Source organism: Aulostomus chinensis, chromosome 18, assembly GCF_037954235.1.
Source record: "Aulostomus chinensis isolate RoL2024-O1b breed Wild chromosome 18, RoL_Achi_v1.0, whole genome shotgun sequence".
Taxonomy (NCBI): Eukaryota; Metazoa; Chordata; class Actinopteri; order Syngnathiformes; family Aulostomidae; genus Aulostomus; species Aulostomus chinensis.
Window position 1 is genome coordinate 13,020,606 of NC_141337.1, and position 22,642 is coordinate 13,043,247.

At 43.0% G+C, this 22,642-nt stretch overlaps 3 protein-coding genes and 1 non-coding gene across 6 annotated transcripts; 3 read left to right on the forward strand and 1 right to left on the reverse strand.

Annotated features, from left to right (window-relative positions):
* The first annotated feature begins 215 nt into the window (after window positions 1-215).
* On the forward strand, window positions 216-15,144 carry LOC147245240 (transportin-2-like). 3 transcript variants are annotated; one of them, XM_086186090.1, is made up of 26 exons: window positions 216-359; window positions 1,769-1,868; window positions 2,311-2,386; window positions 2,903-3,052; window positions 3,259-3,365; window positions 4,131-4,264; window positions 4,543-4,624; window positions 4,714-4,836; window positions 5,076-5,194; window positions 5,421-5,481; window positions 5,724-5,895; window positions 6,000-6,152; window positions 6,553-6,778; window positions 6,963-7,134; window positions 7,242-7,328; window positions 7,414-7,521; window positions 7,626-7,784; window positions 7,875-7,962; window positions 8,075-8,173; window positions 10,027-10,062; window positions 10,847-10,942; window positions 11,065-11,140; window positions 11,302-11,401; window positions 11,514-11,588; window positions 11,802-11,937; window positions 12,146-15,144. In XM_086186090.1, the coding sequence occupies exons 2-25, from the start codon at window positions 1,770-1,772 to the stop codon at window positions 11,907-11,909; spliced, it is 2,706 nt and encodes a 901-aa protein (XP_086042216.1). In that variant the 5' UTR covers window positions 216-359; window position 1,769; the 3' UTR covers window positions 11,910-11,937; window positions 12,146-15,144. The 3 variants fall into 3 exon arrangements, with proteins under 3 accessions (XP_086042216.1, XP_086042217.1, XP_086042218.1); XM_086186091.1 differs by lacking the exon at window positions 10,027-10,062 and having other exon boundaries at window positions 8,075-8,185; XM_086186092.1 differs by lacking the exon at window positions 10,027-10,062 and having other exon boundaries at window positions 12,146-15,142.
* Window positions 1,596-1,663, forward strand: LOC147245241 (small nucleolar RNA SNORD41). The gene has a single exon (XR_015110276.1). It is a non-coding gene; the product is annotated as a small nucleolar RNA SNORD41 (small nucleolar RNA).
* A 624-nt stretch (window positions 15,145-15,768) lies between the features above and the next one.
* fbxw9 (F-box and WD repeat domain containing 9) lies at window positions 15,769-22,319 on the forward strand. Its single transcript, XM_086186093.1, has 8 exons — window positions 15,769-16,166; window positions 16,458-16,584; window positions 16,676-16,817; window positions 16,951-17,962; window positions 18,125-18,273; window positions 18,674-18,877; window positions 18,963-19,028; window positions 19,278-22,319. The coding sequence occupies exons 2-8, from the start codon at window positions 16,478-16,480 to the stop codon at window positions 19,350-19,352; spliced, it is 1,755 nt and encodes a 584-aa protein (XP_086042219.1). The 5' UTR covers window positions 15,769-16,166; window positions 16,458-16,477; the 3' UTR covers window positions 19,353-22,319.
* LOC147245243 (guanine nucleotide-binding protein G(I)/G(S)/G(O) subunit gamma-12-like) lies at window positions 21,155-21,870 on the reverse strand. Its single transcript, XM_086186094.1, has 2 exons — window positions 21,661-21,870; window positions 21,155-21,577 (listed from the first exon to the last, which is right to left on the reverse strand). Exons 1-2 carry the CDS (start codon window positions 21,751-21,753, stop codon window positions 21,452-21,454), a joined length of 219 nt encoding a protein of 72 aa, XP_086042220.1. The 5' UTR covers window positions 21,754-21,870; the 3' UTR covers window positions 21,155-21,451.
* Window positions 22,320-22,642: the final 323 nt, after the last annotated feature.

Sequence of the window (22,642 nt, forward strand, 5' to 3'; positions counted from 1 at the left end):
AGATCTTTCGTTTTTGACTGCATGATAAAAATCACAGTAATTGAGGGTGTCTGTGATTTTATGTTTGGTGTCGATTTCATTTGCAATTTGTTATTCTTAATTAGTATGAAAATCTCAATTAAAATTTCTATCATTTTCTTGGATGTTCCTTTGTATTTATCATTAAGCAACCAACGACGGAAGAACGGTGAGCGTGAAATCCCGTCAGTGGTGATCTCGCGTAGTTAAGGAAATTCGTGTCGAACGGAAGCCGCCGCAAGCCAATTTCAATCGGCGTGCTCATTTGAACGTGAAGAACCGCTACAAGGCACGGCAGAAGAGCGGCCCAGCACCAAAAATTCAACTCTGAACTTAATATTGTACGTACAGTAGGTTTGTATTTTGAAAATAAAGTGGAAAAACGTTTGAAATCGACTAAACTGCTTCGCTTGGTAAGGCGTTCTTTGACGAGTATCAAACAAGTGTTGGTGTTTTAGCATTAGCCCTGCTAGCATCATTAGCAATGTCAGCTACAGGCTATGTCCAGGCGGTTTAGCGGCTAACGCTAACTTGCCTTGCAAAACGTGTTCACCAAGTTTTTTTCCTGTTATTAACTAACGATAAGGTGTTCACCGCGATGCTTTTCGTGGGTTTTCAGATGTGGGGTGTCACTAAAATGTTAACTAGGTTTAGACATTTTTAAAGCAAAGTTGATGGCAGTATTTGCTTACTTTAATTCCGGGCACATTGTGACAACCTCCCCTAAAACTGCTCTGTCGACCAGGCCTGGGAAAGGAGGACAACTGAAGTAGCAACCGGTCTCTTGTTTAAATATATTTTGCATTGTCTAAATTACTGTTGTGCTTATTTAAAGTTAGGTGTAGAATAATCGTTATTACTCGTGGGCAGAGACAACGACACTGATTGCCAACTCAGAGCCAGACAAGGCGGTACGTCTACATTGCTAGCTCAGTTGATCTGACATTTTTTCTCAATCTGACAAAGCGTTGCGGAGCGTGACCCCACAAGTAAACGACGAGCTGTAAGCCCACGTGTAGTACTGTGCGGTGCTATGATCCTAACAATAAACATGCGGTCACAAAGTAATTTTGCATTTTCGATTAAGTTACCGAGTGGCGTGGGGGTGGGGACAGGATTAACTTCAAGCAGTTAAGCCGGGTCATGACGATTTTAGCTGGCCGTGTCTTTTAATATCCTCGTTTTTTGGGCCGGAAGTCAATTTTTTTAATCGGTATTTAGATGCCAGCATCCTGGCACCAGGGGGTACATCTGTTACTCAATGTCACATAACCCAATTTAGGAAATCCAAGGCTATTTTAACCTAATTATGTTTTTCCGGTTAGCCTTTAATTGCACAAGTCAACACAATGATTTCTAAAATTTCTTAAACTATTGAACAGGTGAGAAGTTTGTTATATTACCTGGATGTTAAAAGTCATAGCGCAGGTCCATGAAATATTGATCTACTTGTTGCACATTGGATTGTGAGTGGTGTAAATGATTAACAAGCATTGCAGATTAGATTGTTTGATAAAACATACCATGCTCCATATATAACATGATATCTAGACAGCTATTGAACATACATGTGGCCTTTGGAAATGATGCATCAATCACATCTGACTCCCACTGATGGTTTTTGTATTCATACTGTCTGATCCAGAGTCCACTTGCTCACCTTTTTTGTTTAACTAACTAATTTGTGATATGGAAAATATCGGAAGTCTTGTATGGGACTGTAAAATGGGATTAATTGTGTGTTTCACAGAATGGAGTGGCAGCCAGATGAGCAGGGACTTCAGCAGGTCCTCCAGCTGCTTAAGGACTCACAGTCACCAAACACCGTCACGCAGAGAGCTGTCCAACAAGTATCCTACTACTGTGTAACAAGTGCAATACTTTGCAAGCAGTGTTGCAAGGTCCTGCTAGAGAAAATAGCAACTGGCTCTGTGAAAATGCGCTTGAGTTTCCATTCATTGCACATTTTTAATTTGAATGAGTCACAGACTGTTACCTGTTCTTTTTATTTAGGGCACCCAAAAGGCATGCAAAACCAGGATTGAACAGATTTTGAACAAACTATTGAAATAACAGTTGTCTCATTTACACTGTTAAGCACCATTTAAAAGATAAAGTGGGAAGAAAAAATAAAGTATTTACTGGGTATTCATATTTTAGTCTGCTGCAAATCTAGGGAAAACAATGTTTACAGTTGTGTGTTTTCTGACAATTGCAAAACGATCAACCCGTGGTAAGTGAGCTGCTTGGTTTTGAAGCTCAAGGTGATATTTTCCTTAGCCACCATTCTAGAAACTTGAACAACTTAACCAGTTCCCTGACTTCAACAACTATCTCATCTTTGTCCTGACACGACTCAAAACTGAAGGTGGGTTAATACAGTGTAGATGTTTTCCATCTTTCATTCACACATGACATGCCGATAACTGGCCCTGTCCAGACCTGGCATTAATGTGTGTACCTGGGTGTGTCCCAAGTTGTTGCTCCAAGTACAGTTCTAACGTTGCAGTTGAAAATCTGGCAACAAATGTAGGAAAATAGTGCTATGTAGTGTGTCATAATGTCCGCATAACATCCAAATGTGTTGATGTATCAGAGTTCCCAACACTGGAGGATTGTACTCTGTTAAAGTTGGAGTGTTATTTGTATTTTTCGTTACGCCTTGGTTATCTTGTCTACCAAGTATGCCCATCACCTGTATGCCCATCACCTGTACACAGTGATGCCAAAGATTTTGAGTTTTAAGTGAATCAAATATTTAGACGCGTACCTTGTCAAATCCGGATGTTGCTTTCTTACAACATGGCAATCATGTTTCAGCTACGTAAACATTATTTTCAGCGCTTTACTTTTTTCACCTTTCCTTTTATTGTCATTTGCACAGATGAGCCAACTCGCTCTCTGAGTGGTCTAATACTGAAGAACAATGTAAAGGCCCACTACCAGAACTTCCCCTCAGCTGTTGCTGACTTCATCAAGCAGGAATGTCTCAACAACATTGGAGACCCCTCACCGCTCATTCGTGCCACCATTGGTGAGTTTCTGTCTTCAGGGAGTGGGTGAATGCACACCCCTACTCGTTTCACCTTCTGTTAACCTCTGGAGATGATGCATTAAAAAACATCTGACTGCCTGTGAGGGTGTTTGTATTCATACTGTCTGATCCTGAGCACAGCATGCAAAGACAAATGCTCACTGTCCTTTTGTCATTTACTAACTTAAGTCATCCCACCCCCCCAGGCATCCTGATCACTACTATTGCTTCCAAGGGAGAGCTACAGACATGGCCCGAGCTGCTTCCCCAGCTCTGCAACTTGCTCAACTCAGAAGATTACAACACATGCGAGGTCTGCACTTGCTTTGATCTGCCCTCGTACAAGTTTGCTTTTAAGGTGTTTGGGCGTATTTCATGTGTTTGATAGCTGACTACAGCGACGACAGGAATAAGGGCTCAGGCTGCATCATGGATACACTTACAGTCAGGGCGAGTGTCAAGGAACTTTAAAATAGTCCTTTTGTCAGTGGGGTGAGATTTAAAAAAAAAAAGGAAAAAAAAGTTAGAAACCTTTTTTATTGATATAACTTCCTCAAAATGATTATCCTAACAGATGATTCGCAGTTTTAGACATCTTAACAAAGATAACAAGTTCATGAATTTACAGTCAGAATAAGGATGAATGCAGATGTAAGTAAATTTCATTAATGCATTCTGCTAGCGCAAATGGGTTATTTACATGCATTGACTGATCTGTTCACGTATCAGTGTTTGCTGAGTATCACTCTTAAAACTACACCGTATTGCAGCTACACCAATGTTTTGGAGTAAAACACAAAATTGTACTTTCTTACGAACATTTTTGGGATGTGAATTTTGTGTGAGTCTTCAACCCTGACGTGATGGTGCAATATGGCAGTGGTGCATGAAAGTCACCGCAAGTTGATGCGTTGACTGCACATAGATGGCATCTGCAGTTGCGAAATAGAATAGTTTTGCTAAATATCATGTGGAAATCTGCCTTTGTCTGCTCTGATGCAGTCTCATTCTCTCCTCTGTGTCCTTGTACGTTTGCGTTTGATTTGACAGCCTCTCTGTGTGTGTGTCCGTGTCTCAGGGCTCGTTTGGAGCACTACAGAAGATCTGCGAGGACTCGTCTGAGCTGCTGGACAGCGACGCTTTAAACAGGCCGCTCAATATCATGATACCTAAATTCCTTCAGTTCTTCAAGCATTGCAGTCCCAAAATTAGGTAAAAGAAGGATTCATTTTTTGTGTCTGTTAGCAATAAAGCATGACATATCGTTAGATCTGACTGTTGCACTGTAACCCTTACTTATGACCACACACATCTTGACACATTACCCGAATATTTTTAGCTCAACTGGATTGGTCTACGTTTGGTTTTCCAAACAGAATCTGCGCTATTTTCGAACCTTGTTGGACCGACCCCAATGTTGATGTTTTTTTGCTTGTTTCTTGCTCATCCCACATTACTACGCTCTGATTGGTCCTCTTTCATCCCTGCAGGTCCCATGCCATTGCCTGTGTGAACCAATTCATCATTGGCAGAGCCCAGGCCCTGATGGACAACATTGACACCTTCATTGAGGTTAGTGTTTGAGTAAAAGAAAAGGATTTTACTAAAGAGTTCTGTTTTTCTGCAAGTCGCCTTATCTTATTTCTTCTCCCCCTGACTAGAGCTTGTTTGCACTGGCTGCTGACGAGGATCCTGAGGTCCGGAAGAATGTGTGCCGGGCTCTGGTCATGTTACTGGAGGTCCGCATCGACCGTCTCATTCCGCACATGCACAGCATTATCCAGGTGAGTGTTGGACAACTGGCCTGTCAGCTGTGTGCTGCCACTGGAACACACGCGTGTGCACAGTTAGATGCATAACAAATGATTGATCACACCTGGACATGATGAGAAACCCAGCTCATTGACTTAGAATGATACCTAAAGTTCCTATATGTTCTGATCCAGAATTGCTAAGGCTCTGTGGCCAGCCTTTTTAAAGGTTATGTCTTGTGCTCAAATACCTCTTGTCTGGTCTCCTGCAGTACATGCTTCAGCGGACCCAGGACCCAGATGAGAACGTGGCACTGGAGGCCTGTGAGTTTTGGTTGACTCTGGCAGAGCAACCCATCTGCAAAGAGATGCTGTCTGGACACCTGGTGCAGTGAGTAACTCATAATAGTTGACCCCCCCATCATGCCAAAGACTGAAGAACCGTGTGTTTTGGAATCATTTGTATGATTTGCTTTATTTATGTGTAGTTCTGCACCAGCTATGAAATTCCTCGTTTTTTTATTCTGTTTGATACAGTGTCATCACTTAATGACTTCAGTATGTTATTTGTTGGCCATATTTACCAAGAAATTCCTCTTCTTCCCCTCTTCCCATAGGCTGATCCCTATCTTGGTGAATGGAATGAAGTATTCAGAGATAGACATCATTCTATTGAAGGTGAGCTCTTTTTGTTGGACAGTTTCAAAACAGCGCATGATAAAGAAGTGCCCCAGATATCACTCAATTCATTGATAAAACAGTTTCAAGTCTACCATGTTGTCAGATGCTTTAGCACAGTCTTGCCACTAGTAGATAACGCCATCAATAAAACAAGACTTAATCCCAAACTTTGGCCCTGCTGCCATGTAGTGTTGTGGGTTTTATTTGAAGGGTGAGTACATGTTTGCGTGTGTTGGCAGGGAGATGTGGAGGAGGATGAGGCCGTGCCAGACAGCGATCAGGACATCAAGCCTCGTTTCCACAAGTCGCGCACTGTCACTTTGCAGCATGAAGGCTTGGAAGGAGAGGAGGGTGAGGACATTGAGGACGACGATGATGACGACGATGACACACTGTCTGATTGGAACCTGCGTAAGTGGGGAACAAATGCAGTAACGCTTTCACCAACACATACTCTTATTGATGAAATGCTAGGTCTTGGAATGCTTGTAATAGAGCCTTTTGTTTCAATGCAGGTAAGTGTTCGGCTGCGGCACTTGACGTGTTGGCAAACGTTTTCCGCGATGAGCTACTGCCCCACCTCCTGCCACTCCTGAAAGGCCTGCTCTTCCACCCTGACTGGGTCATCAAAGAGTCTGGAATATTGGTGTTGGGGGCAATAGCCGAGGGTAAGAGATGCAGATTGATTAACACCTAAGCTATTGTACAGTGTAATTCTCCCCTTTTGACGACAGAATTATGTAGTTCAATTCTGAGAGGCAGAACACTAAATATACAAATATCCCAAACTGATGCATGTTTAAAGCACAGTTGTCTTTAATATCAGTAAAGATCTGGGCTCTGTTATGTTGGATTCTGTCAGCTAAAAGGCCAGAAGGGTGTTTTTTTTTTCCCCCTGTTTGGCCCCTCAGCTGCATATGCAGCACACAATTAACTAAACATATAAGTTTCCATGTGAGCATTTTTGCATTATTAATTTGTCTCTCCCCTGGTGTGTAAAAGCTTTAAATCCCTAACTGTCACACGAGAGAATAAAAAAGGTGATTATCCCTCTGTCATGTGTGTCAGGCTGCATGCAGGGCATGGTGCCCTACCTGCCTGAGCTCATCCCCCACCTCATCCAGTGTCTGTGTGACAAGAAGGCTCTGGTGCGCTCCATTGCCTGCTGGACCCTTAGCCGTTATGCACATTGGGTGGTCTCCCAGCCTCCCGACTCCTACCTCAAACCCCTGATGACAGAGCTCCTTAAACGCATCCTGGATGGAAACAAGAGGGTGCAGGAGGCTGCGTGCAGGTGAGCAGCTTCACACTCCCTCCATTCTAATGTGGAAATGATGAAACACCCAGCTCATTGAATAACAATGATACACTTTGTTCCCATATTGTTCTCTGATCCACATCATTTCATTCATCACTTCCAAGTTGTTTGAATTACATGCTTAGAATAGATATTGATACCCACTTGTCCTCCATCTTAGTGCGTTTGCCACCCTGGAGGAGGAGGCGTGTACGGAGCTGGTTCCCTATCTGAGCTTTATCTTAGACACGCTGGTCTTCGCCTTTGGAAAGTACCAACACAAGAATCTCCTCATTCTCTACGATGCTATAGGAACTCTGGCAGACTCAGTGGGTCACCACCTCAATCAGCCTGTAAGTGCCCCAGAAAGTGAGACAGACTGAAGCACTACATCTCATTTATTGAAGGAGTACAACAAAGCTCGTCCGAAACCCTGAGAAGTTTCCAATTTGTTTCTCAGGAGTACATTCAGAAGTTGATGCCCCCCCTTATTGCCAAGTGGAATGAGCTGAAGGATGAAGACAAGGATCTTTTTCCTCTACTGGAGGTAAGAAACTTACTTTTTATTAGAGGAGTGCCTGAAAAGACACACAAACTATGAATCATACATTCACGTCTTTGTTTCTCCCCAGTGTCTGTCGTCTGTAGCCACTGCCCTGCAGAGTGGGTTTCTGCCTTACTGTGAGCCAGTCTATCAGCGCTGTGTCACTCTAGTCCAGAAGACCTTAGCTCAGGCTATGGTGAGAATGCTAACATACTTTAAAAAAAAAAAAAAAAAGCTGTTTATTTGATTATCTTGTAGCAGAGATGAAGACAAGCGAATGGCTCTGTCCTGTCTTTTCAGATGTACAACCAGCATCCGGACCAGTATGAGGCTCCCGACAAGGATTTTATGATTGTGGCCCTGGATCTACTGAGTGGTTTGGCCGAGGGTTTGGGGGCCCATGTGGAACAGCTCGTGGCCCGCTCTAACATCATGACTTTGCTATTCCAGTGCATGCAGGTATGAGGGACTGTTAATTTTACATTTAGTCCAGAGTGGTCGTGAAATATTTGCTGTGCAGCTGTAATAAGATGTCTGGTTGTGTTGCAGGACACGATGCCTGAAGTGAGGCAAAGCTCTTTTGCTTTGCTGGGTGATCTGACGAAGGCCTGCTTCCTCCATGTGAAGCCTTGCATCGGTGAGTCAAAGGATACCTGTTGTAGCTATAGACGCTCAGATGGTTCTTCAGTAAGACCAGGTGCCACTCCACGCTTGTAACCAGTGCTCTATGCTCTCTCTCCTCCCTCTAGCTGAATTCATGCCCATCCTGGGGCTCAACCTCAATCCAGAGTTTATCTCTGTGTGTAACAACGCCACCTGGGCCATTGGTGAAATCTCCATGCAAATGGGTGAGAAAGCAGGTGCCTTGTCTTTTGTAATTTGGTTGCCTCAGTATCTGGATATGATGAAACACCCAGCTCATTGACCAAAAATGATACATTTTGTTCCCATAATATATTCTGATCCAGATACAGCAGGCCTCAGTTGCTCAAAGGTTAAGGTGGCTCATGTCTGCAAGTCCGTGTGTGAAGGCTTGTGTGTGATTCTGTGCAACAAAGAATGTCCTTAGTCTTTGTCAGGGTGACACCAGATAAATTGCAAAGGATCAGTACTGGCTAAATCTGTTCTAATCCTATGATTATTACTAGTGTTTCTCCCTCAGTGTGCCAGTGTTGCAACTGACATTGGGTGAATGTATGTGATTGTTAAATTGTGTGCACATCAGAGCTAGTGACTCTGATGTCTTGGTGGACAGAATGTACAAACTTTGAACTCCAAACATTCCAATTAGCAAAGCATAGCAATCTAGGAAACATTCTGCTCACAGCTTCTCACTTCAACTGGTACCAACTGTCACTTTGGCTGGCTAAAATTAAAACCTGTGACAGATCATGTTACTGCTGATGCTTCCCTCCTAACACCAATGCTAAGTGTCTCTTAGGGAATAAAATGGTTCCTGGTCTCATGATAAACCATGAAAAACATGGGTTTGTGTCAGATTGTAGTTAAACGCATGGTGGACGGCACTGCCAGTTGGGGACGGCTCCACAACACTAAAACACGACTGATGAAATGATGAAGCAGGTACATTCGGACTGTTTTAACAATACTGACATAATGATGATTTTAGTTGCTGTAATCGTTACATTTTCACACAGTTGGATCTTTCACGACTCCTTATTTCTAAAGTAACGTGACGGTTTCTCTCGTCGATAGAATCATGCCAACTTCAGGGGTCACTTTTTCCATGTAAATATTCATTCATATCAATAATTGGGACTGATGTGGGCAAAGAAAAATGTACCAAACCATCAGATTGGTTTCCTTTTTAACAATTAACCTTGGTTGTTACATCTTGACAGCACATTGTCTTCAGTTAACAAATGGCAGAATATTTTGTGCATCTAGTACATGTGTATCCTTCTCAAATGCAACCAGGCAGTGTGAGCATTTCCTAACATTTTTGCCATGAGAAGCAACCCCAGACTATCGCTGCGTCCGAATTGCCAAGTAGGTCGGATCGTAGGTTGTAGGCTGTCCGAAACGACAACTGGCGCGAGTAGCGACCTACTTCGCAACCTAAATTCCAGCCTAAACACGCCCACATTGTAGGTCGGTTCAGGTGCATCCTAAAGAGCAACCTATGGTCCACAACGCATCGCCGACTTCCTCTTTGTCCCCTAAAAACTTGTGGACCCGCAAGCCAAGTTTGCGCCACCAACAGTCTCCTATTCTTATACGACACGAACATTTATAGTCATTGTTGATGACTAAAGGTGTGGTCACACCAAATGCGACGCAGTGTGAACACATCTTTACAGATGTGTTAATGTGCTTAATAATAGAGAATGAATGAAGGGTGCGCTCAGAGTGGAGTGCAGTACGACAGTCAGGCCAGCAGGTGGGGCTTTCGTTGGTGCTCTTTACCTAATAGTGGTATTTGTGCTCTGCCAGCAGAGGTCGTGCTCCACCACCAGTCTTCTAGGGTGTCTGAATGGTACCACCGTGTTTAGGTTGTAAGAGTAGGCTGTAGCGGTAGGTCGTAGCAGTAGGATGTAGGTTGCCACTTGGCAATTCGGACGCAGCCTATATCAGTCCAATGACTGCACGTTGCATGAACGTGTGCCAGTGAGTGCATGGCCGACAAGCTGCTGTGCGTGATCCAATTTGCCCATTGACCCTCTGTGTGGTATCTTCACAGGCAGAAGTGTCAATCAGCATACAAAGGAAAGTCAAGGTGAGCGTAGGGTCATGGGAAACGACATCATGTTGACCAAAGAGTGTCAAATAGTTTGAAATTCAACCTGGCAGTCGTGGATTTTTAGGATTCTTGTTTCCAGAACGCACAAATCGATTAATACACTGTTCCTTTATTCTGTTTTACCAACACACACAAACAACGTAATATTAGTCTTATGGCTTCACATGAGCAAGTGTATATAGTAATCCTGATCAAAACATACCAACTTGTAATAAAAATCTGATTCAAATTTACGAAGACATTATACAATGATTGGTGTGAGTATAGAAAGGAAAGTTGGTTACAATAACAGTTAAGTTTTAGATGTGGTGACAAAAGCCAAGTCTGGACACAATTGGGACCTTAAACGTTCTTTGAATGTTGCGATCAGTCGTTTTCATCGGGTGAATTAAAGTGCAAATGCTGTTTATTTTTACATGTGCAATGACGACATAATTATGGCTGGATGTGGTGGTTGCCAGTAAAGAGAGAACATCCTCTTTGCTGCCGTCAACCCAGCAAAAAGAGGTAGTTTTGGTCTCCTTTTACATGCCGTACCAGTTTAATGTTGGTTTTGGTTGGAGACAAACTGTTGTAAAGAATTTTAGAACCAAGTCAGTACAAGACGAACAAGTATGCAAAGAAAGTTGTTGTTGTGCTCCTTGAAGCGCTTGACCTCATTGGCAGCTTAAGTCAGACCTGTTACAAGTTTCCAATTAAAATTTTTGCTTTCTTTTGTGTGTGTGTGTGTGTGTGTGTGTGTGTGTGTGTGTGTGTCTAGGTGCAGAGATGCAGCCATACGTGGGTATGGTTTTGCCGCACCTCGTGGAGATCATCAACAGACCCAACACACCCAAGACACTGCTGGAAAACACAGGTACACACGATTTTATACACACACACACACACAATAAGTCAGCGTTGGTTGTTGCAAATGTTAGGTAGTGGTCGTTGGGTGTTATGAAGCATTCAGTGGATTTTCTCCTCCCTGATGTGCAGCCATTACCATTGGTAGACTGGGTTACGTTTGTCCTCAGGAAGTGGCACCACAGCTTCAGAATTTCATCAGACCATGGTGAGTCACTCGTGCGGAGGTATATGCACTGATTGAAACGCCACAGTCTCTGTATGTTTCGGGTTCAGAGCCATCTTCCTTTGTGCTATATGAGGAAATACTTAACACAAGAGGAAGCTTGATTTGATGAGGAGAAACTGAATTGATGTGAAAATTCTCAGGTGCACCTCGCTGAGGAATATCAGAGACAACGAAGAGAAGGACTCAGCCTTCCGGGGAATCTGCGTGATGATTGGAGTGAACCCTGCGGGAGTGGTCCAGGTGAGTAGCTCACTGTGACTATTGTCCATCGTGTCATCTTCTAGCCCACACCACTGTCCTGCCGGTTCACTATGATGTGAAGCTCAGACTTCCATGTGTCCTCTGTGTCCAGGACTTCATTTTCTTCTGTGATGCTGTGGCCTCTTGGGTCAACCCTAAGGATGACCTCCGAGACATGTTTTATAAGGTCAGTGGTGATCTCGGGTCAAACGCGTTGGTCTGATGTGCGGAGCCGGCTCGCTACATTGTGATGATGAGTTTATTAGACATTCGAAATCTGACTCATAGTGCGGATGATTAGCGACTGAGTGTGGTGGAGCTTGCTGATTGGTCAGTTATAGCAGTTTCCAAACTTGAACCAGGAGCTCGGCATTTAGATTTTTCTCTTTTCTCCACAAAGATCTTGCATGGCTTCAAGGATCAGGTCGGGGAGGAGAACTGGCAGCAATTTTCTGAGCAGTTCCCACCTTTGTTGAAGGAACGCCTGTCTGCGTGTTATGGCGTCTAAACAAGTCTTCATAGGACCGACCTGTAAGGTACGTTCAAAAAAGTCTATAAGCAATAACACCCCCCCCCCCCCCCCCCCCCCGGAGATGATGACACTCCCAGCTCATTGATAAAAGCAGTGATACATCTTGTTCCCAATGATATTTTCTGATCCAGAATGTTTCAGTCATAGTTGATCCTGTGGCCTCTTCCTCATTCTGACAGCTCAACACTTCCTCCTGTCTGTCTCCTCCCCAGGTTGTCGAAGGGAAGGGTTACTGGGGAACTCATTGCACTGCCCAGATCGCGGGGAGAAACGAGAGCTGGAGGGTTGTGACGGGCCTTGAACCTCCCCAGAGTGGATGGCCTGCTTTCCCCCCCCTCCCCTGTGCCCTGTGTGTCTCTTGTGAGGGAGGGTGGGAGGTGAGGGAGGGTTAACTAGGGATATACATATACCTCTTGGATTTAACGCCTCACTAAATCCAACACACTCAAAAGTGACTTTCACAAACTGCACCGCAGGGATCCTAGGTAGGTGAGGGCAAAAACGGGGCTGGCTTTGACCTCCCCCTCCTCGATTCGATTATTTTGTTAAGATAGTTGACGGCTGGGAGGGGAGGGGGTGGCAGATAGGTACATAAAAAGGAATTATTTGAACCAGCATAGGGTGCCATCATCCCAAAAATCACAATGCACATAGTCTGTAGAATGACACACACACACACACACACACACATGATGATGTGTTGAAACATGCTCGCGTGACTTAACGATTACGTGTCACCTCCGGGCGTACCAGAGGCTAAACAAAGACGCTTTTACTTGGTAATAATGCAGGAAACATGCTCACACTTTTTTTTGCACCTTTTTACAGCAAATGGCATAAACTGCTGTGGAGTGCATAAACGTGGGTCTTATTCACTCTTTCACATGTACATGTAGCTGGATTTCCTTTCCTTCCTTTTTCTCCCCCTCGGTTGCTGAATTCCTCTCGAATCATTTTTGCTCCTCATTCGAGGATTGAAAAATTAAAAAAAAAAAAAAAAAAGTCGCAGTAGGTCTGTTCGCTAAGGTTTAAACCACTGCAGTACCGTGTTATTGCATGGCGTATGATCACCTCTTTCAGTGACGCATGTTTGAGTGGGTATCTGTCTTGTTGCTCCAGTGCAAGTTGATTTATAGTATCAGTATAAGGAGGCCGCCATGACTTATCAGGTGCTTGGTTCCGTCGTCCTCCCATACATCCATACATATTGTGTCATCGGTGTCCCTGTTGTATGGAGGTTGTACATGAAGACCCACTATAGGTTAATACAGGAATCGGCGTTTGACCGGTCAGTGAGTCACTCACCGCAACGAGAAATTCAAATACTACAGGCAAGTTGAGAATACTTCTGCTGCTGTTTTCCCGCCTTTTAGAGTATTTACCAAACTGACATAACGAGAGCGATAAGACATCCAAGAATGAATAGATTCTTACTGGTATAAATGCACTTTTTTTTCTTTTTGTAAGAAATTTAGAATTTCAAATGTAAGACATTCAGTGATAATATACTGATGTTAAGATATAGGTTTTTTTTTTTTTTTTTTATAAATGATTTTAGGACTGTGTGGCTTGCTGATGTAAGCATAATGTTAAGCAATGGTAAAAATGGCTAGGTAAGACTTGAGGCATCTTTAACATAGTATCATGATTTCATGATTTAGCTCCTTAATGGATTAAAGTGGGTGTAAGAAAAGATAAACCAAGTAATTACAGTATTTTGCATTCATGCCCCAGTGCAGCTGTCAATCATGTTTGTCTCTTTCACCACAGCGCTGTGTTCAGTGACAGCTGTTGCAAATGAAAGATAAAGGCTTCTCCATGTCATAAACATTGCATGCTTTTCAATGAGTGTTACTCCTTTCTTTTTTCTTTTCTTTTTTTTTTAAGACATTTTATAATGGGTCCCTTAAGAGGGATCGACCTTAAGAGCTTTGTCGAAGGCAATGCAACTGTGCTGGACTAATAAGGTACCATTCTCAAGCGTCTGATCAAACTAGTGACTGTCATTGCCAGCCGCCATAGATTTCACCCGTTGATACTGTGTAGGTTAAGCCTGGAAAACACTGATTCTTCTTAGTTCCGAGTAGTAATCGTCCCCCTGACACTGGTAAGCTTATTTGAGAGTGACGGTCTTTATCCAGCTTTATCATTTAGGCATTTGTCCATAGTGGACAGTTGTAATGGATGTGTGTTATGGCTGCTGGCCTGTTATAAAGTTGTGCACCCAAGTACTGCTGTGATGTAATTTTGCACCAGCCCTACTCTAAGGTTTATGCCCTCGTGGCCACTGCGAGTATCAACATTTGCCTGCCAGTTAACATCACACCAAGGGTGCTCCAAGGTCCTAAGACAGGAAAATACTGCAATCTAGTCCTGCTTGAGTAATAAAAGTCTTTTCCTCAGTATCAACTCTAGCTTTATGAGTTAAGTATTTTATAGAATAAGCGTTATCTGGGTTTTCTCCTCAATTTTTTTTTTTTTTTGTAGCACAAATGTGCAATTTTTAGATCTTTTGTAAGCTGCTGCGAGCCTAAGGGTGACGGCTAATGACATCATCTCTGTGTTGAACTGGTGGGCAAGCACTGAGATGGGAGGCGGCCACTCGCGGGGTGGATTCATGGGCTTGAGAAGACAAGAATGCAGCCACAAAGAACGAGTAACAAAATGAGGCTTTACCACTCTTTGCCATGTTGGGATGCACTAAGTTATATACAAAAGTTGTCCAAGCTTTTTTTTTTTTTTTTTTTTTTTAATATTTTATGCTGGTGACATTTTTATTTATTTTTTTAAACTTTTTTTTTACTTTATATTTTTTGTGCTCTATCGCACAAAATCTTTCGGACTTTAAAAGTTTTTTTTCCTTTCTTTTCTTTTTTTCTTTTAAAGAAATTTTTGTTTTCGTTGTTTTATAGCGGACCATTTGATGTTGTGGTTGGACTGAAGGAGTCAGTGCTTGGTGCATACCTTGGGGAAGAAAACAAATTCATCACTTTGTTTCTATCTGATATCAAGGCTGGCAAGTGAATTTGATGTAGTACCTTTTTTTTTTTGCTCAACTGTGGTGCAGGTGGGATGTTATCTGATAATGTACTCATTTTTATTTAATTTTGTGAATAGGGGAAAATAAACGTTTTTTCTATTAAGCTTTGAGTTGGCTGTTCAGTGCTTGCACAGAAATGTGTCTGGAAAAGATCCAATAATTTCTTCATTTTACAAATAACATCATTTGGAATGTTCCTTGTATATTGAGAATTAAAACAAATATATATATTTGGCAAAAATGTACAAGGGAAGTTTTAAACACTGGAGATTTGTATCATGTATCAAAGGTAGGAGTATGGGAAATAAAATGGATACAAGCGCCCATCTAACTGAAACAATAAGGTGTATCATCTCCAGAAACGCTGAACTCGAATTTGAAGAAGCTTCTGAGCTCAGACCATGACCCTAAATCATTTCAGTCCTATTACCCCACTGGGGGCGCTTGTCACGCTCCCATTTCACCGTGAGTGTGCGGTGTTCATCCACGGGCCAAAGTCCTTGGGGCTCATTACCAGCCTGTTGTCCGCTGAGCATTCGTTCCCAATTTGTAGCAAATACAGGAGATTTCACTGTTGGAAAAGTCCACTGAGCCTGTGGCCGTTTTCCTCCTCTCTAGCCACTCCAGGTCTCTGTGTAGAAAACTCCTGGACTGTAAACCTTCAAGTTAGGTACTTTCAGTACATTTATTCTGATTTGTGTCTTCCAGACTTATTTCTCCCGGAAGTTACAGTATTAAGTCTTCTCTCAACCGTCCATGGTTCATCTGTTGTTGTTTTTCAGAAATCAAAGTAATCCGTTTGCATTGAAAAACAACACGACAAATGTATCTATTATTTTGATGGCTTCTTTAATAATATTGAATTAATATATATTTTTGGACTTGGTTTCAAAAAGTTAACTTTATTTTATGGAAAATTTAAACGAGTGAAGGCTGCGGCGCTGTCTCGCTGCGCAGACTGATGACATCTTTTGCTACCGGAAGCGGTATTTTGAATTTGTAGTTCACATCGCCCCACAGCAGCCTTTGTATCAGCTGATAAAACGACCCTGGCTACCGTCATAATATACACATCCGCGTTATTCTGGAGGGGGAACTGACACCGTGTCCAACGTTTATTGATTATTTACGCTAACTGAAGCGACGACTTTCAACCACGAAGCTAGCACCGTGAAAGTCTCGACTTGTTCTCGGTAACGTTAATATTTATTAGTATGTCCTTTGAGCTATCTTATCGTGTAAGCTATCTTTATACTGGAATATGTTTTTTGTGAGAAAACGTCTGGAGCATATATATTTCTTACACAGCAGTGTGTAAAAAGAGACTGTTCGGTTAAGTAGCATTTGTAACGTTAGCAATGTAGCTGCTCTTACACAGCTGATAAAGCAAGGAGGCAGCGGTTAATGGCGCGAGTATGAAAAAACATACAGCAACCGATAAGACGTGTTGGTAATGTCATGCTAATATAAATTGCGTGGTTCAGTGGTGTGGGGTTGTAAGGAGATGTCCGAGGAAAGGGTGGAGCTGAAGGAGGAAGGGACGGTTGGGGAAAAAGCAGGATTATCTCTTGACCAAGTGAAGAAGGAAGCCTCCAAGCCAGACCTAGAGGGGTAAGGCGTTCTGCCATTCTCGATTATTAGCGGGTTTTTTCATTGGGATAAAAGATAAATAAGCATAGCCCCTGTCTTCCCCTCGTTTCAGTCTTGTGCCAGGAGCATCGCTGGCAGGTATCAGCCCCTCTCCCTCTCCTGAGGCCAGTGGCTTGTTGTCCTTACCTTGGGAGATGGTGACCCACATTGCCTCGCACCTCCCTGCTCACTGTGTCATCAACGTGCTGCCAAAGGTTAGTTTAACAACATGCTGACTCATCGTCTCCATAGAATGCCTCAGGCTGTACATGCAATACATCTTCGTGTAGCTGTCTGTGACTTGATTATAATATCAAATAATCCAACTGCTTTCTTTAACTCTTTCAGGTCTGTTGTGCATTACGTAATGTGGACAAGGACAGAACTGCTTGGCAGGTCCGTGCACGCAGACTAGTAGGACCTCGAGCTACTTTTCCAGTGGGGCCAAAGGAGGACTTTGACTGGTCCACTGCTTGCTTGGAGATGGAGCAGCTTATAACCTCCTGGACGGGCCAAGTCCACCTCTTGGACAGACAGACCCAAGTGGATGAGGAGGAAAGAGAGCGAGGGAGGGAACGGCGAAGGGAACCAGTGGCAGACCAACAGGAAGATGGTGCAGATGATGTCATAGACGAAGGGGGAGTGGCAGTTCAAGAGGTTGCTAATGGTGCTGATGGAAGGATGGGGGTGGTATTGGAAGGTGAGGATGGTGACTTGCAGCCCGCTGAAGGTGGAGACCAGCTGGCAAGATTGAGAGAGGAGTTGGAGGAGAGACGAGACGATAATGCAGAGGCTCTACTGGGTGGAGAAAGGGACCACAGGGTGGTGTATGATGATGATGATGATGATGCTCACCAAGATCTTAATCGCCAAGAAGACTTTGCAAACCCCAGGTTACAGGGTGATGGAAGAAATGTAGTTGTTCAGCAGTGTCAACCCCCCAGAAGTCCTAGCCCACCTCCAGCAATGGAGTGTACCACCCTGCCTTCAAGCCACATCGCCCAGGTCAACACAGTCCTCCTCGTGGGGGATGGGGGGAAAATCTGTGCCACAGGTTCCAGAGACTGGAATGTTAAACTTTGGGATCTGCAGGCAGACTGTGCTAGCATGCTTCTACACACATTGGGGGCACAGGGCCACTTCAGCACCCATCTAGGATGGGTCTGGTGTTTAGCATCTGAGGGACCCTTGCTGGCTTCGGGGGGCTTCGACAGTACAGTGAGGCTGTGGGACCTACAGGCATGTGGAGCCGAGAGGGGACTGATCAGGGCCGGTGCTGCTGTCCTCTGCCTGTCCTTTCAGAGAGATGTGCTGCTGGCTGGTACATTCGACAAAAGGGTCAGCATGTATGACACCAGAGGTGAGGGGGCAACATTTCACTCCAGCTTTCACTTGTGCAGCATGCAAGTGTGTAGCAGTGGTTCCCTGCAAGCTTCAGGATTGTTGGTTTTTTTAGCTTACAGTAATAAACAGAGGCATTTCATGAGGCTTCTAAGGTCGATTGTCATAATTTTGTTCACAGCTGCTGAACCCCTCGTGAAAAGCCTCCGTCACCATGGTAATGCAGTTATGTGCCTGGCTGCAGATGACAAGTACATAATCTCTGGGAGTCAAGATTGCACAGTGGCTGTCTATGACCGCAGGGCAGACAAAGGCTTCAGTAAGCTGCGGGTAGGTGCCAACACACAGATTGCATTTTATCACGTTTCTTTCTTTTTCTTTTTTTTTAGAAAATAGAAATGATACATATCATACTGTGTCCTGGAGGGAGATAAGTTTTTGTGGGTGTAGAGGGGGAGAGAGTTAAAAAAAAAAATGTATATATGATTCCTCTATGCCCACAATAGATAAAACTGTCTAAAGCCACTCCAGAGCTCTGTAATATCAAACAAACTTTTAAAAAAAAAGTTTTTTTTATTTGCACGATAATAAATGAAACCAAAAAGGAGGAACACAGCAAGTAGCGTTCTGTAATTTAGAAAGAAAACTTGTGGAAATGGCTCTAAGTGAATCTCACCTCAAGAACTAACACCCCCCCCCCCCCCGTACACATGCACACGCACACTCGCAGCTGAGCTCCTACCTGCTGTCCATGAGCTACAGTGACAGCGAGATTTGGGGAGGAGACAACAAAGGCATGCTCCACTCCTTTTCCATGCGGGCAGGGGTCTTTAAATCCCTGTCTGAGTTCGACGTGGGACACACGGCTCTGGTCACTGGCATCCACAGGTCCCCTGGGTGTCTGTACACCTGTTCATCTGATCGTACTGTCAAGGTAGGACAAGACGGCTGATGACTCCCAATAATCTCCGGTGGTAGTTTGAGCCCTTAACCATCAGTGTTTCTCTCACCTGTGGCAGGTTCACATCCCCTGTGGACCTCCAAAGACTTTATGCACCCTACGTCACCAGGGTGGAGTCAGTGGGGTTCGTGCTCTTTTCACCACATTTTATGGACAATCAACATATTGAATATTGTTTATGCTTTTTTAAATTTAAGAGATGTAACTTTAAAAATGAAATTCAGTCTTTATCTATAAAAATTTAGGGAAGTGTTTTCAAGGTATTTTTTTTTTCCCCAATTCAGGTTAAATTTCTGAAATGCTTCTCTCTCTCTCTCATTCACTCACTCACTCGCTCACTCTCACTCACTCTCTCTCTCTCTCTCACGCCCAGTTGAGTGTGAACGCCGGAGTCCTCGCTGTAGCCTCAGGTGATACGTGTGTGGAAATCTGGAGGCCTCGAAAATGACAGAGCAAGACCAGCAAACTTTCTGGGAAGACTGTAAAGCAGCAGAGGAGGAGACACCAGCGCCATACCTGTCTGGAGGATATATTTCTGTACATCTGAGGAGATGTTCCTAACGTGAACACTTGGTAGTCGTTCTGGAAAATGAACAGAACTGAACCCCTTGTTGCCGTCCTTGTTTCTGCTGCACTGACCCTGCTCCTCTTAAAGGAGAATTTTTGAGAGAATTTAATGTGGAAATTTTATTCATGTTCTACTATTTTTTTTGTTAAAAATGATTTCTGAATTTTATCTTAGCCAAGCAACCTCAACTTTTTTTTTATTTTTTAAAGGCTCCTTTCTTGCAAGTTTAATAGATTATTGGTTTTATTTTGAAAGTGTACGAAAGTGACAGGATGTCATTGCACTCTAGCTGCCATGTTTGGTACCTCTCTGACCCGGGTTCAAGGACGGGGTGGAGTGAACCCTGAACTCCTAATAGACGGCAGCCCCCCCCCCCCCCCCCCCCGTGTCATGCACTTGTTAAAAAAAAAACACACACAACTTTTGTGAGAAATATGCTGAGAATAACACTCAATCCTATTTCTCATCTTCCTTTTTATTTTTGCGTACCAGTACACAACCCTTTAAAAAGACATTATATTCCTCTTGCATATAGAGAACTAACTCAATACTTCATATTAACTGACATTTGATCAATATTAGTGATGTGTCATGCACAGTGAAATAAACCCTCTGTGACACTCCCATGGTATTGGTGAAGTATTTATTGGATCAGTCAACAGGTCCTGAATTCTTCCCCTACCTTTACCATGAAGCTTGATAGTTGTGTTTTAGTGTCTAATAAATTCACAGACGCACGTATGAAAACATAAATGACCACGGGAAAGTAGATTATTAGCTTCAATCGCTGTTGGACATCGCAAGTCTACATAAACTAAGAATTTCTGCTGATTTCAGAGCGGTATTCTTTAAGGCAAATACACACGTCAGAATGTGTGAAGAAACCGCTTGTACTTTTTGGTGAATTGGAGCTTGCGGCAAAAAGAAATCTCTGTTTTTCTGGGTTGATGAGATAAATGTCTCAGTCTTTTTCAGATTCTGTTTTTCTCAATTGATTACCCCTTTAAAAAATATCCACTTTGTTTTTCAATTAACAAAACCGTCTATTGAATATTTCAGTAAAAGTTTGAAGACGCAAACATGTCTCACCTGTTTAGTCGAGTTTGAGAAGCAAAATCAAATCAAATTGTACCACTGTGGTTCTCAACCTTTTTGAGTTGAAACCCCTAAAATAATTAGTTTGGTGTTCATGACCCCACAGACAGAATAATAAATGCCATTTCTTCTTTAGGGTTTCATAGATTAGTTCTGATAACTTCACCGTCACATTCGAGGCGTACATTTGGCCTAAAACAAATCAATATAGGAAAGGAAAACTGGACTTGGGAGAAAAACACAAGCCTTATAGTTTTACAGCCATTAAAGAAATATTTTCATAGATTTCATTTGACTCTCACCCCCCCCCCCAAAAAAAAAGTATACCCAGAAAAATGGCATCGTTACAGATTGAGTATTTCCATGTAAAAAATTCTTTGCCCAACCATTTGGTGACCCCTAGAACGGATCTTGCGACCCCTTTGGTGGTCCTGAACCCCAGGCTGAAAACCACTGTCTTAACCGACTCTTTCATGAGTTCAAAAAAAATCAAAGCAAAACAAATCGACTATTTTGATCATTGGTTCATCATTTAAGTCCTTTTTTGTTCACATATCAAACATTTGCTGGTTCCAGACTCCAGGATTTGCTGCTTTTTTCTGGTCATTTACGAGAGAAAATTTTGGACTTCTGGATCGCCGAATAAAGTCATTTGAAAAAAGAAAAATGTGATCAGTACTTGACACCTTTTCTTGACATTTTATCATAAAACTGATCAATCGGTTGATCATATTAATTCATAGGGACATTTGGTGATTTGAAATAATTGTCAGCTGCCGCTCTAACGCAGGAGCTGCGCTATGCACAGTAAAATAAAGAAGACGATTGTAGTTTGTGTCGATGAATTCCAATCAGAGGTTTACTGTCGTCTCCACCCGGGACTGTTAAAGCAGCGCACATGTCTTCTTTTCCTTGAACGGGTTGGACGAGGCTGTGATGCCGGTGAGCAGAGGGTCACTGCGCCTGTGGTCCTGACAATACTGGACCAGGTCTGCTGCTGTGAGGGAAATCTTCTTGGACCAAGGATTAACAGGATACAGTTAAGAAAACGGGTCTAGCTAGCGTGCACATAGATGTTGAGAGTCATACACACCTTAATTCTCTCCAGGCTCGCCTCCAGACGAAGCTGCTCCACCAGTTTTTGCGCTTGAAGAACACTGTTACTGCTGCACATTTTCCCGGACATTACTTTTTGAATAAAGACTCAGAAGAAAATCCTCCAATATTTATTCACTATCCTCCAAAGAGTGAAAAGAAAAGGTTTGTGAGCTCGATTTTAAAGATCCAGCTCAGGCTGTGGATGTGAATCTGGTCAGAAAAGCTCCTGACTCCCCCTTTTTGACCCCTTTTTATTCTCTGTTGGAGCAGTTCAAAGGCCCCCTGATATCAAAGGTCATCCTCCAGTTCTTTAAATGTCACAAACATCACACTTCACTGCACCACTGATGAAAAGATCATTGGTGAAAGTAACATTCTGTGCTGCCTTCTGTCAAGCTACAAATGAAAAACTTGAATTCAAAACTTTCCTGGTGATGTAATGTTTCATTCTGAGTTTTTTTTTGTCTAATATATTTTGTGGAGATCAGCAGAAATGTATTCGCTCCACCCAAAGCTTCTTTCATAGCGGCATCTACCTTCTAAACTTGATGAAACCGCTGCGAGTGTAGAGCTTCATGTATTATTGTTATTGTCATTTTTGTTCATTTCACTCAAGAGTTCATTTGCCAATGTCTGGCATGTGTATTACCTACAATGAAAATAAAATGAAAAGAACTGCAAAGAAATATTTCTGTCATTACAACTGGTATATGATAATACCAACAATGGTTGTCTGTCAATGTGTGTTGGCCCTGCGATAGACTGGCGACCCCCAGGGTGAACCCCGCCTCTCGCCCGAAGGCTGCTACTACCACTGGTGATAAGTGACAGACACATGCTTTCTCATTGGGAATTCTTTTGCTTCTTTAAACTAAATCAGTTCATTACTCAGTAGATTCTAGACCAACAGGGTCACTCGATAACTTTTGTTTGATTTTTTTTTTTTTAATGAGCAAGATTTACTTTACAATTTCATG

Coding starts and splice junctions, on each gene's coding strand:
- fbxw9 (XM_086186093.1), top strand. CDS start 16,478: ATGTCCGAGGAAAGGGTGGAGCTGAAGGAGGAAGGGACGGTTGGGGAA. Junction 17,963..18,124: donor CAGCATGTATGACACCAGAG/GTGAGGGGGCAA, acceptor TTTTGTTCACAG/CTGCTGAACCCCTCGTGAAA. Junction 19,029..19,277: donor ACCAGGGTGGAGTCAGTGGG/GTTCGTGCTCTT, acceptor TCTCACGCCCAG/TTGAGTGTGAACGCCGGAGT.
- LOC147245240 (XM_086186090.1), top strand. CDS start 1,770: ATGGAGTGGCAGCCAGATGAGCAGGGACTTCAGCAGGTCCTCCAGCTG. Junction 2,387..2,902: donor GACACGACTCAAAACTGAAG/GTGGGTTAATAC, acceptor TCATTTGCACAG/ATGAGCCAACTCGCTCTCTG. Junction 7,135..7,241: donor GTCACCACCTCAATCAGCCT/GTAAGTGCCCCA, acceptor TTTGTTTCTCAG/GAGTACATTCAGAAGTTGAT.
- LOC147245243 (XM_086186094.1), bottom strand. CDS start 21,753: ATGTCCGGGAAAATGTGCAGCAGTAACAGTGTTCTTCAAGCGCAAAAA. Junction 21,578..21,660: donor CGAGCCTGGAGAGAATTAAG/GTGTGTATGACT, acceptor TGGTCCAAGAAG/ATTTCCCTCACAGCAGCAGA.